We start from the raw sequence: 14,771 nt of genomic DNA on the forward strand, positions 1-14,771 counted from the left end.
AAGGACTTTTCATTTGAACAAATCAAGCCGCATCAATGAAATGTTTACATGTGGTTGCTCCAATCTGGGGAAGAAAGCACAACAGATCATTGTAATGAGGCCAGTGTTTAATATTTTGGCAGGCTGTTCTTTTACGAGTCGGAGTCAAAATATAGAGGAGGAAGAGGAGGAGGAGGAGGAGGTTAGATGAAGAGGAAGCTGTGGGCTGTTGGGCAGGAACAGGCCTCTAGCCTCCCCACACGCCTCCACGCGCCTCTGCATCGAGGATTCCCCACCGCCTGCCACTGGAGGGATTGTCTTCTGCAGGAATCATGGAGGGAGGATGGAGTCAGTGATCTCGCAAGACTTCTCTTTAAATCCAACAATTGTGCCATCTAGTGGTAGTCCTTGTTGTAACCAATCCCATCGAAGAGAGCCACCATCACAGCTGATCCACACAATAGAAACGCATCCACGGCTGCGCCTCTTGAAACACGCAGTCACTGTCTCAGAAACGGGTTGAACCTTCGTAATGCAAGCTGGATTAAGTCCACACAGTGCAACACTGTTTTTCCTATAGATGTGGCGAGGGTGAATGTTATTTGGAAATAACGTTCAGAATGAAGGTTTTAACCTCTACTAACGCTGTGGAGGAGTTTTCTACCAGTGGGTTTTTACTTTATTTATTATTTGTAACAACTGTTCACATGCATGGCGCACACACATACACATCATGCCAATAGTGTCCCGCAATTCTAATGATGGCGGTAATGTTGAAACACATGCAGCGATACGTGAAAAGAGGCAGAGTATTCCTACTGGTAATATTAGATGTCGACAATGAGAAATCCGCCTTAACGTTTGATGAGAAAGGAAGTGCATTCATCCCTTTTGTCTCGATACCCAAATTTCATATAGTGCAATCATTATTTCTTTAAAGAATGCAATCACAGAATTGATTTTCCGTGAGCATATTATGGCCTTCAATTATTCTAAAACATGGATACCCTGAGAACAGTTATTATAATAATCATTTGTTCAGTCAACGAAGAGTTTAACAGAACAAATCTAATTTCATGGTTGAATAAACCCTTGGCGGGGCTTAAAAAACAAATACAGCATCTATCTCTTCTGGTCATTAACAATTCATAAATAACACAAACTTAAAGTTTATGTGTGAGGATTTATATCTTTTTATCGTGGTGAGAAAACAAAAAATGTTACAACTGGACAACGTTTTCCCATCGGCATCATTCCCGTAGGCCTAGAAGGTGAATTGTGCATTCGTTCCGTTGTTACCTGCTCTCCAAATGGTCCTCTCCATCTCCAGCGCAATGCGTCTGCCCAGCAGCGAGAGCAGGCGGCCGGCACTCAACACACACCTGGTGCCCCTCCCTCAGGTGCTGCATCCACCGGGTGTGTGGGCCCCGACTCTGCTGGCACCCTTTGGTCAGAGAGGTCAACTGAAACTGGACGCAATACCTTTTTTACACACACACACACACACACACACACACACACACACACACACACACACACACACACACACACACACACAACCCGATTAAATACATTGGGACCATACCTGAGAAGATCTCAAATGCAAAGAAAACAGTAGTCACCCCATGATGCTGTCAGGGATGTCTCTTTTCTTCCTGGCGTTGCCGAAGCCCCCCGTGATAATCATTGCTGGGACTGCAGAGGGAGATTCCACGTCGAGAACATCACATGCAATGAATGTTGCATTAAATAATACATTCAAAATGAGGCTGTGAAGACGGAAGACACTAATTTAGTAAGAATGCATTAAGACCGCATGCATCTGTATCCCCATCGCTCTTTTACAGCAAAACACACATAGGAACAACATGTTCTGTACAGTGGTAGAAATCCTTGTCAATAGAAGAGTTAAAAGAAAACGATGGGTTGTCAAAAACTGCAGTTTTGCTTTTCCTATTAGCCTTTCATTGCCACCGCAGCATACATTATGACTAAATAAATGATTTAAGACGGCTCATGTAGGATTTCAAATTGTTTTACTCTTTCTACAATATTACACAAAAGAAGTGCAAAACATGCAAAACCAGGGATTTGCATGTGAGTCTTTTTTTATGAGAGTATCAGAAGTGTAATGATCTCCCTTCTTTATTTATTCGTGATTTCAGTATTTGATTTGAAGAAATGTGCCTTATACAACTTTAATGTTTAATAAGCGGGGCTTTTACTGTGATATTACTAAATCACACTTTTAAATAACCATCCCAGCCAGACCAAGCCATATTTGCTCCTCTGCATTTACAAATTCTGCTACCTCAGGGGGACTAGTACAGTAGTACTAGTACTAATACTAGTATTCTCTAGTACTGGATCCACGTAGATTTCTCTGACCAAGTGGGTTGTGACAGTTGGCTCGTTTGGACCAGTACTCGGCGCAGCCGGCTCGCTCCTCCAGGTTGGGGCAGGGTCTGCCTGCGTTGAGCGGCTCCTGCAGGACCGTCCTGCTGCGCCTGCGGACTGTGGCCCTGCAGGGCTCGGCACAGCCGGACCACTCCGTCCACTCGCTCACCACACAGGACAGCGCTGAGGGGCAAGAGAGGGGGGGGGGGGGGTACAGGCAGCTCAGCAAAACCACAGCCGGGTGTCACTTCTCAGGTAAATGACAACAAATCAGAACCTTTCAGCCACATCTGGACGCCTAGTTAATGGGAGTCCAGATTTCAGGTGAATTTGGCTTTAAAAAATATTGATTCTGTAAACGTTATTGCATCGGTTTAGTTATGATATTTTCTTTTTCGGGCTGTTTCATTGAGAATTTAAAAAATCGGTTGCACTAATATCAACAAACCCACCTGGGCACGCTGTGTCATAGTCGTGGCAGCAGTCCAGAGTGGAGACACAGGCTTGGTCACAGTAGCAGGGCCCAAAGGACCGGTCAGACCTCCACCCTTTGCTGATGCACGACGGGTCCCGGCCGGTGCAACATACGCCTGTCTCCCTACAGCTGGACCGACACGGACCCACCAGGAATAAAGAGACCCAGAGACAAACCAAGGGGACCGAAGCTCCCCTCTGGACTGTCATCATGCCACTCAACTCCTTGAGTGAGCTTTGTTGTAATGCAGCAATTGTATGGATGTAGCAATAATCCCCGTTTGAAGTTATTCTCCAGTAGTTTGTTTTAAAGTAATGTTCTGTTGAAGTGAAGTCTTGATATGAACTCACTTCTCTCACGTGGGCTCACTTTGGGAAGTGTAGTTGAGGCAGTGATCATTGAATTGGAAGTTATTCAACCCTGTGTCTCTTAAAGGAACAGTTCACCACTGCAGATAAAACCATTTAATGAAATCTTAGACTGGGATAGAAACAAATCAATAAGGCAAGCTTTACATCAGACAGATTGTACTCATTATTATATAAATCCTTACTGTATATTTTAACCGGATTCTATGGTTACTTTACGTTCCTTGCCACAGAAAGCACACATAATTATTGGAGGAAAAAGTAAGATATAGAACCCCTCATACATGCGAGATTTTTCTGTAGAAACCACCACTAAGTGATGACTTGTAGTCTCTCTCTCTCTCTTTTGGCCAAGCAGCTAGCTTCCCAGGCCCACGCGTGCCTCAACATGTAAAAACAGCGGATTATTGAAACTCCCGTGGCTCAGGTTATTCATGCAAAAAGAACAACAAAGTTCCCAGCGGGTTTCTACTGTGTTCAGGGAGAAGGTGCAACAGGGGGAGCTGAAAGGTTACAAAACTCAAGTTTAGGAATTGAGGGAAACGTATAGGGACAGTGAAACCAGCGTTAAGACAGCAGTGAGCATTGATTCCTCCAATAAAAAGCCAGTCAGGATTAACTGGATTTGATCGCTGGCCCTTTGAACATGAAGTCTTTTTCAAAAATAACAGAAGTCCTCATTTCTATAGCAGCTCTTACAGCGGTGGAGACTATAACGTTTTTCCGGCAATGCGAGTAGAGAACGTGAGTCGATCAGCTCAATTCTGGAAAAGACACAAATAGCCCGGCATTGGGCGGCTTCCTGGCAGCAGCAGCAAACACTACAGTCAAACATTTTCGAGGCTTATCCAACGGGAAGAAACTGGCGGGCAAACAATCAGGAACGGGCTCCACACTCGATCCGCATCACTTGAGCTGCATCAGATTTAAGGCGCTCACCTCGGTGACCTTTGTGAGTGTTGCTCAACAAGTCATCGCAGGGCAAAATTCTTGGCAGGGTTTAAACTAAACTACTTTCACAGCCCCCGCCTATTTCTGTAAATAAATTCCGTGGGATGGAAAAAAATATATATATATTTGTCCGCACCGCACATCATATTGTTGTAAAATAAAAGAGAGATACAAATTCCACCATTAAAATACACTACATTAACTTTTACATTATTAGATCAGCTATGTTGCAACAATAAATGGAGGTGATCATTGTGACGTGTTAGCGCTCTGCAGCCAGTGAATGTCATGATTTATAATTATTAGGTTAGAACATGCAGAGAATAAACAAGGCTGACCGTGTTCACCAACCCACAGAATGCAGCATTCTCGGGACAGAAGTAACAAAGCAGAGATTTACATTTCCTTTAAACATAATCTCCTTATGTTCTTAGAAGAGAACTGGGACTAAAGTGTGTCCATGGACCTGGTCCTTGTTGAACCATGAAGGTAAACTATTATCTGAATGCTTAACTACAACTTTACTGTGATATCAGGGCCTATAAGGTCATACATAAGGTCATACACATACATAAATGCACATACATATGAAAACAATATGAAATAGGAATTAATCCTTGTGCAGTTGTACTCTGAAACTAAATTGCACTGAGATCCTGCCACAATAACTGGGAACTTTAGGATGTGATAGAGAGTAATGGGGCCGTGAAATAAAATAACAGTGGAAATAATCCCCAGTGTGGCCTATTTTATATCTCTGCTCAATGTGAGCGTGCAAAGTTTAGTTATACCGAGAAGCCGGAGAAAATGTTGCATACGCATATTATGCAGGTGTTCACATTTGCATAAAGGTGCAAGTTTTCCAATCAGTTAAGTATAAAACAGTGTTGAGAGGTAGCCTATAACGATTTGCCTGTGCACAGTGAACTTTGCACTTTGTTAACTTCAGAACAATATGTTCTTTAACTCAGTGTGATGCTGTCTGGCACATTTCATTTGCTGCAGTTGTGGTGAAAAGGCAAACATTCCCCCACAGTGACTTCATCAGCAGCTCGAGGCGTTTCCTCTAATCCGAGCTGCTTAAATAAAGCCCGCGGGGAGGCCGAGGGTCACAGAAGGAGGGAAGGAGCCGTCTCCATCATTTTTTCACAAACCCAATCGCAGGAAACACACCTTCACGGCTACCAGGCGTGAAGCGCAGTCCACGGCGGGCGGCCGACCGACACCATCAGCACCAGAAGCGGCCCAACAAAACAAAAGAAAATAATGATTTTCCTCATGGACCTCCAGATGATGCTGCTGGACGTGATCTACTTCATCCTGCGCAACTCCGTCCGGGTGGTCCTGCGCCCGCGCACCAAGCCCATCGACGGCGAGCTGGTGCTGATCACCGGGGCGGGGGGCGGCCTGGGTCGCCTCTTCGCCCAGGAGTTCACCAAGCACGGGGCGGACGTGGTGCTCTGGGACATAAACAGCGGGGAGAACGAGCGGACGGCCCGGCTGGTGGGCGAGATGGGGGGCACGGCGCACGCGTACACGGTGGACGTGACCGACCGGGCGGACGTGTACCGCAAAGCGGAGCTGGTGCGGAAGGACCTGGGCCGGGACGTCACGGTGCTGGTGAACAACGCCGGGGTGGTGGCCGGGCGGCGCCTGTTGGACTGTCCCGATGAACTGATCGAGAGGACCATGAAGGTCAACTGCCACGCCCTCTTCTGGGTGAGAACGCTTCAGTGAGACCTAAGATGTGTTTCAGCACCCGACCTCCCCGACTTGTGACGTGATACCAAACGTTCAGTGGCCTTGAGGACGATCTACGTGTTTATTCACAGATGATTAGGATCTAACTCCTTATTAATTGGCTCAGCTGGAAAATAATATTTGCTTCTGTAAAATAACAAAGAATCCAAATGTCCTTAGGAGGCCATCCTCAGTGGGTATTTAGCAGAACTTTAGACATTTAAAGACAATGGCCACATGTTGGTGAAATTCAGTCACCTCAGCTTGTTTATATCATTTTGATCACTATTCATGCAGAAACACCTCAGCAATGCTAATTCAGTCAAATGTAAAGCTGCACACACAATGAGTGCTTTGATGGGGTGCCCCTTGTTCTATTGTGCCCCCCCCCCCGCCCCCCGATTAGTAGTAACCTCTATTTAATTCTCAAATGTGGAGTTTTGCAGTTGGCACACCAAACAAGACAATGTACAATGCTCTCATGTGACGCATGACATGTAAAATGTGTTACGTTAATAGCTTTATCCCCTTCACGCTGTGCTACACAGCAGGATCACCCAATTAAATCCTCTTAAGATGAAGCTGCTTGAAAGGAGAAAAAAAAGGCTTACTTCCTATTGAGCAACATTTAAGTCATTTAAGTTGCATGAACACTGCACAGCTTGTTGTGCCGTAACATGCTGCACGTTTAACAACGTGTGCCTGCCTGCCTCAGACGGTGAAGGCCTTCCTCCCTCAGATGAAGGCCCAGAATCACGGACACATCGTCACCATTGCCAGCGTCCTGGGCCTCTTCAGCACAGCGTGTGTGGAGGTGAGGAGGAGAGGGCGCGCTGCACGGCACAAAGACGCCGGCTGTCTCGTTTTTTCGGCCCTTGAGTCAGAAAACAACGTCAGAAATGTCCCAAAAAAGAGCCGTCTGAGCAGGTCCGACTGACTGTTTACATTGTTTACTGTAGGATTACTGTGCCAGTAAGTTTGCTGCAGTGGGCTTCCACGAGTCTCTGGCACACGAGCTGCTGGCCGACGAGGTTGAAGGGGTGAAGACGACCCTGGTCTGCCCTTACATCGTAGACACGGGCATGTTTGAAGGCTGCAAGATAAGGTACGTAAGCAACGGTCTAGTTGACTAAAGGCCATCTTGTGCTCCTCTTTTGCGATGTATTCACTCTGAAACGTCAATGACACTAAATCCACATAAACAAATATGGATATGGTTGAATGTGTGTGTGTGTGTGGCTGCTCATGTTGGTCAAAAAGCAGAAAACCAACTGCTAAGTGACAGGCTGCTTGTACTTCCACGCCGCTGCTAGGGAGGAAGCGGAGCTGTTCCTTCCTCCTCTGGAGCCCCAGTACTGCGTGGAGCAGGCCATGAACGCCATCCTGGTAGACCAACCACTGGTGTGCATTCCCCGCCTCACGTACCTGCCTTTCCTCTCCAGAGCGTAAGGACAGAGATAAATCAGCACGTTAAAACTGGTGAGCTTTTTTTTGTGTGCAATTCCACTGCTTCAGCAGCTCATGTTTGGTATGTTGTGTTTCTTTTCAGATTGTTGCCGTGGGAATCTAACGTGGTTACGTATCGTTTCCTGGGGTCTGACAAGTGCATGTACCCTTTCATCGACACCAAGAAGGAACAAACATCTAATGGCGCCGTCACGGTTGCATAGTTGTACCCAAGTGGACTAAACTGTCAAATTAAAATCAAATGTCCCTTAAAAAAAAGCGGGTCGTACTGCCCGGCTACAGCCCAGAGTCCGTAAGGAAAGCAAATGGACCCATTCTGGAGTGTGTGCTAGATGACCACTCAGCCAAGTGGTCATCAGCACGCTAAAAACACTTCAGCAAAGCTTAAACGTCCTTTCAAACACACACACACACACACACACACACACACACGTGAAATGCCACAATACTGTACAGTGAGTTTTGAACCATCTAAATTAGAGTTACTTCAATTTCTCTAATTGAATAATGTACTACGGTAATGTTCCGCCTTATGTTTACATAAAATAAAAGGAATGAAAAAGACTCTCAAAAAACTGGTGTATATCTTTCTATGAAATATCTAGCAGGTAAATTCTATGAAAAGTGATGTAAATATGAATATTGATAGTATATTTCACAGATAATAAATAACATTCATGCATTCAACAGTGTTCCGCAGTTATGACACAACAGATCGAGGCTGTTAAATAATAAATCATCCAAAAGACACAAAGATAACATCAACCTTTCAGCTATTCCAAGTCCAAAAGAAAGACACGATCACCAAAGTCTGTTTGTTTTGCGCACGCACGCACGTAAGTTTAATCACCACGAGGAGCGAGAAAGACGAGGGGTTGACACAAGGGAAGTGGAGCATCGGTGAAACGGACGCGACAGGGAAACGCCGGCGTTCACACGCGGCAGAGACAACTTCACATGACACCACACGCTACAGTTAGTCACGGATGCTTCCCGGCCCTACGCGGTAACCTCAGTAACACTTCACTTGAGGTCGTCGATATAAAGCACCCGAGACAAAGAGGAGGTCCAAACCGTCGCAAGGTCGTGTTTAATGAACCAACTCAGCGGGGGACGAAATGTTAAAGGAAGAGAATTAAAAACAGAGGGGGGAAAAAAACGGATCCAGGCGAAAGAGAACAGAATTCAGTTAGTTGCATCTTTCTTTCTCCACCGAGTGAAACCCCCCCTTAAACGTATGAACTAGGATGCAGCTACTTTTTCTACAAAGCGACAAAATAAATACCGTGTACAGTCAAACCAAATCAATCTGGTTCAACTGAACATTTGGGAACGATGAGTATGAAGAGTGAAGGTTGAGTCCACAGTGGCCGACGCTTCCGGTAGCTTTTCTCCGACTAACGAGAGTGTCTTGAGTTGCTTTTACACACAACCAAACCTGATCGTCTAAACAGCGCCATCCAGGATCTGTGCCAATGCGCTTGAGTTAGCCTGTTTGAGGTGCAAGTCACCCTCCATTTCCTGCTTGCCACACCTGTAGAAAATAAAGACACATAAAGTGTCACTGTTAACAGTCTGATCGCTCCCAAAATGTTCCTTTCATGGCTGTACTTATGTGCACCGGTGCAAATTTATTTTTAATTTATCAATCCCATATAGTATATAAACATGTGTATACATGTGTGCGCTAATACCATTATACGAAAAATGTCACTTTTGGGATTGAGGGCTGCGCTTTTAATCCTCGAAGAAATAAATATTATGGGTTTATCCTTTGACCCGAGATACTAAGCAGAAGAAAACCCTTCAGTTTGTATTCACAAAATCAATTATTATCTCCAAAGGTTCCCTTGGAAACATGCAGCACTTGGGAAATTAGAGGAGCACAAGTGACAAACGCCTCCATTTCATGTTAATGGAGGTGTTTACATGTGGCATTTTTGGTCTGATTACTAATTCTGGTCATTAGCAGAATGAAAGGCTTATTGTATAAACAGCTTCCACTGGTGATCTTACCGAGAGACTGGTCCATTCGCTGTCCTTTCACCTGACTGCTGGTCCAACTCCGAGAGCAACTTTAATATATTCAACGCGGCCTGTGTGGGGGGTGGGTGGGGGGACAGTGCAAGTTCAAGTTTTTTTTAATGCATAAATATCATAAATATCCTCAAGGAATTGATCAATCCGTGGCATTGTCTGTGTTATCTTGTATGCCCATGGTTTTTCCATTTCAGGAAAATATATAATACAAAATAAATATAATCTGCATTTTATCCCTGTTGGTTAAAAAAAAAACTCACCATATCATGACAGGATTCTACATCTTTTCCAATCCCATGACTGATGAGCGGTGGTTGGAAGGAGCAATTAATTAGTGATACAAACTCATTTTTATTGTTTTTGGGAAAATCTTTGTATTCCACCTGCAAGCAAAAAAAAAAAAAACGACCAATGAATCTTTCCCTTTTCTTTGGGTTTAAATCGAAATGCACGCAAAATAAATGGCGTTACTGAAGCCACCAAAGAAGAACATAGAGTCAGTTACCTGCAGGCTTTGTACTGATGCCAGAAAGCTGAGCTGTTCTGAAGGCCTGGTGAGGGGTCCGTGGGGAAGTTGGTGCAGGTTATTTCTGTTCTTTAGGATTGTCTCGGCAGTCGGGGACGTCCCCGCGTAAAGCAGCTCGTTGGCAATCATGGCAGTGACTGTGGCCTTGCCGGGGTTGGGCGCGGCTCGACTGTAGTCTTTAGCCTGGGATGCTTGGAAGGCCCCCACGGCTTGAGCCACTTCAGGGACCATGGGCAGGATACCTGCAGGTAGCTGCTGGTGGCTCAAGTAAGGCAGGCGGAAGTCCTCCTCCTTGCAACCTTCACAGAAAACCCCCCATTTTCAAAAGGTTGAATTGGAAAATAATGACACAATATGACAATTGCCAAATTTGTGTTCATAGATCTACTGTCACTTACACAATGCCACCTCCTCTACAGAGCCAGGCTCAAAAAAGGTCACTTTGCGCCCATCACCAGGTTTCTTCACTGGGATCTAAATAATAATAGTTTTTTTCAAAGATATCAAATATTTCTTGTGTGGAATGTTAAATCAGACAAACGTTGCCGCGGTACCTTTTCGTCTGTTTTGAGTGCCGGTTTCGGGGGCTGAGGATGAGGCACTTTGTATCCCAAGAGCTCCAGCATCTTCTCCGCTGCGTTCCTCTTGGCCACCTTCTTACTAGGACCCATTCCCTCGGCTGTCTGGCCGCACACTGTCACCTGCAGCACGGGACGCCCCGCCCCGGTCGCGGAGCAGAGAGAGACACACGGGTGAGAGATCAACAAGGAACCGACCCGGGCATGGGTCGGGCATGGTGGTCCAATCACCTGCATGACGAACTCCCTGCGCCGAGGGAGACCTCTCTCCGTCACCATGCTGTACTCTGGTTCCTTCTCCTTCTTGGCCTGCTGGATCTGAGCCAGGCGGCTGATGGGATTCATTCCCTGGCCATATTCTGGGCTGGTCTGCAGCTGTTGGTGTGACAAATGAATCGTTGCTTTGTGAAGAGTCCGTGGGCCAGAAGCGATTATTACTGATTGCGGCTCCCCGGTACGTTACCTTAATGATGGATTTTGTTTTCTTTTTGATGCGGGGCAGTGTCTTCTCCACACTGGGTATGTGGGGTAGCCTCCTCAACTCCGCGAGCACTGCGGCTGCCGCAAGCTTCTTGGCAATTTTTTTACTCTTTCCTTCGCCCTCCCCAGTGAACTCCCCGACTGTCACGCATACTGCAAAACTCTTCATATGGGGGGGGCCTTCCTCCTTTAAAACCTGGGAAACAACAGCAAGCGTCAAGACACAATACAGAAACTGGGCTCTGTCCTGCATGTTGTCCACATGTCACTGAACTAATGTTTTCCTATGAACATTTAGAAAAAGGAATGCAAAAATAACCTCAAAGTTGACAGGTAAGTTGCGTTTGAGTGCAATTTCAAACACTTGACTGATTTCCGACTTGTTGAGGTTCTCCTCCTCCTCGGACTCTCCATTCATCTGTCAAGAGGACGAGAATGTTGATGGAGGAAATTGCCCAGATGATGCTGCACAATGGCTTTCTAGCGCCATTATCTAGCGCCATGCTGAATGTGCACTTATTTTCTCACCACTGGTAGCTGTTGCAGTATCGGCTCCTTGTGAAGCGCTTTCAGGGCCTTGGCAGCAGCTTCGTGTTTGGCCAACTGCCGCGTGCGTCCCTTCCCAATAAACTGCTGGCCTCCGATGGAAAGCTCCATATGGTATATTATTGGTCCCACTGGAGGAAATGGGTAATAGTACCTGGACATAAGAGAAAAGGTTGTCATCTTCATTTTAAACTTCATAAAATAATCCCTAATCGGAAGAGAAAAGGAAGAATGTCCTCTCAAGGAAACTCACTGTTGCATAGAGCGCTGGTAAGGTCCTGGAGCCCGAACGTTATAATTGAAGTTTGGTGGTCTCATCCCCACATATGGGTCGATGGGTTTATACATAGGCTTTTTACCAATCTTCATACATAGTGCATTTAACTCCATGGTGTGTGTCATGCCATCTGCTATAAGGCCAGCACAAAGAAAAAACAACAGAAAAAAAGAAGAAGAGAAAAAAAACCCAATACATGTGAAAACTCTTTTCTTGTTAACGACCAATAGAAAGAGACTGCAGCAGAGCCAGTGGGACGAGCCCCCCCGGGGTTCTTGCCTGTGTTGCGGGGCATCCTCAGGGTGGGCTTGGGCAGTGTCGTCTCAGTCAGGGCGGATGCAGCAGCCGAATGCTGGGCTTTCTTGATGCTGGTACCCTCTGCCTCCCAGTGCTGATCTCCCAGGGCGAGTCTAACTGAGAAAATCTGAAGAAAAGGGCAGGAGACAGGAAACACAACCGATTGTCCGTCACGATGGCGAGAACCAGCCATGTTCCTCTGTAAAAAAAACGACCGTGAAAGTACCTTGGAGTGAGCTGGTCCTTGCTCACACAGTAGCTTATACTCAGGTTGGATCTTGTTGAAACGGGCTAACTCATTCACCAAACACATGGGGGTCTTCTCTTTAGGGTTTGCCATGTTAGATACTGCGACAAAGCAAAAATGAAATGCAAAATACTCACAACAAAGCAAACAGACACGACTTCTACTCCTAAGTCTGACAAAATGTGCACAAGAGCCTTAAAAGAAGCCGCAGGGCTTTATGAACCTTTAAAAAATAAGAAGCAGACAAGCCGAAATTCCAAGACAAGCACTTCAAATAATAGTGGCTGTTTTAGCAAACAAATGCATGAAACGGACCTGTATTATAGGGAGTGGCTGAGCCGGCAGGGAGAGCGGAGCTCCGGATGGGCTGGCTGGCGCTCTCCGAGGGTAACGTGCCTGAGGAGCAGGGGATGCTGTAGCAGGGCTGCGGCTGCATCGGGGCGGAGGCAGCCGGCATGGGGCTCGCCGGGCACTGAAACTGGAGCTGGGACATTTTCCGTCGGCGCAGCTTGTAGCTTTTTTAGTCAACCTCGAGCTGGGCGGTGCAGCAATGGCGAACGGCGGGGTGTGGGAGGAACGGTTGAGCGAGGACGTCTGGATGTGAGCTCTGCCTGGAAAGTGAGGGATTAAGAGAAGTAAGATGTGTAAGAAAAGCACCATTGAATACCGGGGCCTCCAGGAGGATGCCTGACTCATTACATGAACCACATTCACGCCTGTGGACAAATTGGCGCGTTTGGATCGTGTGAGGGAGTCGGTGAAGGGAAAAAAAGCCACAGCTGGCTAACCTCACTTTGTTGTTGTTGTTGTTGTTGTGCAGCCACCCTGCTAACCAGCTAGCTTCTCAGGTAGCTCATGCACCTTCATATTGAACTTTATACCATGACAGACAATTTTTGCACTTTTGAGTGTAACAATTGTTTAACTTAGAATAGTTTATAGAATATGTTGTCTGTCAATCCAGAAAATAAGTGACAAAAAGCAGCATGATCAGATTTATTCAAAACTTTCTATCGTTCATCCATGGCACTATTGACAATGAATTATTAGGGAGCTCATTTTATTTGTTTCATTGTGACTTCAAAAGAATACTTAATTTACAACAAAGTTTAACACACAAAGATACCTAAATGCCCTTAACAAATGTGTATTGATTTAAACATGATCAGAATGCATGTCACATAATACTGTTATATTCCTCCCGTGGAGATGCACATAGGTGGAGATCTTTGTGCAGGGTCCCAACACAGGAAGACACCCCTAACGCCAACGTTAAAGAGCTCATCTTCACTTTGATCGATTTAATACGACGTGTTGACACAGGGAAAGCGACGTCAACACGACCCCTTCCATTGTTTCTCAATAAAAAAGACCCTTTTAAAATCATTGTGAAGAGTCTGCTACAGTCTGGGGGTCGTGGGGCCCTTTGGAGCCTCAGCGTTTTAATTCAAAATGCCAACGAACAAACGGTTACACGTGACATTAAGTACACACAGCTGCCTGAACGTAGCGGTACAAAATAGTAAAAAAAAAAAAAAAGAAAGAAAAAAAGTCCCCATCAACATGCCATTATTTGTGACAGATTAAACAGCAAGCTAACTTGGCTAGCTGTCACATTGTGGAGCTCATCCCCGCATGCTCGTGCTCGAGCATCCCATAATGAGCGGACCCTCCGTGTGTTACAGAGCACACAACAAGCTGTGAATCAAAGCGGCCCGACCGGCCCGGTAGCTTTGTGAGAGGACACAGGTTAGCCGGCTAGCTACCGTTAGCTTGTGGGTGCAGTGGCAGTAGGTGAAGGTGGCGGTGATGATGATGATGATGATGATGATGGGGGTGGAGGGGACGGACCCTTTTTTCAGAAAGCACCCGTAACACTCAACGCTAGCTGAACGGCGTGTGTTTAAGGGGAAGAAGTGGCTCATTAGCAGCAGTACTTGACACGGGTTGTACGAGCCCATTACGCGTCTTACGCTAATTCCCGGGGAGGCTGGGAAGAGCCGGTGAAATTGCTCGCTAGCTACCGTTAGCTAACCCCCCCCCCCGCCCCCGCCCCCACGATAAGTCACTGCCAAAAAATGAACCTCACCTCGTCGTTCCCTTTGTTCAGTTTTTAAAAGTACTCCATAATACACGTCGGCTCCCTATCGTTAGCTTTGGGCCAGGAGTCAGTCTGTGGGGTTTAATGGATCAAATAGCGGGCGGGGAGGAGGTGGACATTGGGAGAGCAGGGCAAACACTAAAGAGAACGGCTCTGTCTGGACCCTCTTTCCGGGAAGTGACATCAGCTGAGAGGAAGCGCTTCCACAGTAATGCCGGATTCATTTGTGAAGCGCTATCCCACTTTTCATGTCAGTGCCCCTAGGCACAGCAGGCGAGCGCAAAGTGAGGCTTGTCGGAGAC

General features: G+C 46.2%; 3 protein-coding genes across 3 annotated transcripts; 1 reads left to right on the forward strand and 2 right to left on the reverse strand.

The window, feature by feature from the left end:
• Window positions 1-31: 31 nt before the first annotated feature.
• On the reverse strand, window positions 32-3,063 carry si:dkey-7k24.5 (somatomedin-B and thrombospondin type-1 domain-containing protein). The gene is made up of 5 exons (XM_037491097.2): window positions 2,829-3,063; window positions 2,368-2,559; window positions 1,602-1,674; window positions 1,279-1,461; window positions 32-300 (listed from the first exon to the last, which is right to left on the reverse strand). Exons 1-5 carry the CDS (start codon window positions 3,061-3,063, stop codon window positions 183-185), a joined length of 801 nt encoding a protein of 266 aa, XP_037346994.2. The 3' UTR covers window positions 32-182.
• Window positions 3,064-5,436: 2,373 nt separating this feature from the next.
• On the forward strand, window positions 5,437-8,053 carry rdh20 (retinol dehydrogenase 20). Its single transcript, XM_037491096.2, has 5 exons — window positions 5,437-5,889; window positions 6,626-6,724; window positions 6,870-7,015; window positions 7,224-7,355; window positions 7,460-8,053. The coding sequence occupies exons 1-5, from the start codon at window positions 5,437-5,439 to the stop codon at window positions 7,578-7,580; spliced, it is 951 nt and encodes a 316-aa protein (XP_037346993.1). The 3' UTR covers window positions 7,581-8,053.
• Window positions 8,054-8,187: 134 nt separating this feature from the next.
• On the reverse strand, window positions 8,188-14,649 carry stau1 (staufen double-stranded RNA binding protein 1). The gene is made up of 15 exons (XM_037491094.2): window positions 14,458-14,649; window positions 12,684-12,979; window positions 12,348-12,469; window positions 12,104-12,248; window positions 11,801-11,957; window positions 11,530-11,701; window positions 11,321-11,419; window positions 10,985-11,197; window positions 10,753-10,896; window positions 10,498-10,644; window positions 10,342-10,417; window positions 9,923-10,242; window positions 9,678-9,800; window positions 9,394-9,473; window positions 8,188-8,911 (listed from the first exon to the last, which is right to left on the reverse strand). The coding sequence occupies exons 2-15, from the start codon at window positions 12,859-12,861 to the stop codon at window positions 8,824-8,826; spliced, it is 2,064 nt and encodes a 687-aa protein (XP_037346991.2). The 5' UTR covers window positions 12,862-12,979; window positions 14,458-14,649; the 3' UTR covers window positions 8,188-8,823.
• Window positions 14,650-14,771: the final 122 nt, after the last annotated feature.

Source organism: Pungitius pungitius, chromosome 8, assembly GCF_949316345.1.
Source record: "Pungitius pungitius chromosome 8, fPunPun2.1, whole genome shotgun sequence".
Classification (NCBI taxonomy): domain Eukaryota; kingdom Metazoa; phylum Chordata; class Actinopteri; order Perciformes; family Gasterosteidae; genus Pungitius; species Pungitius pungitius.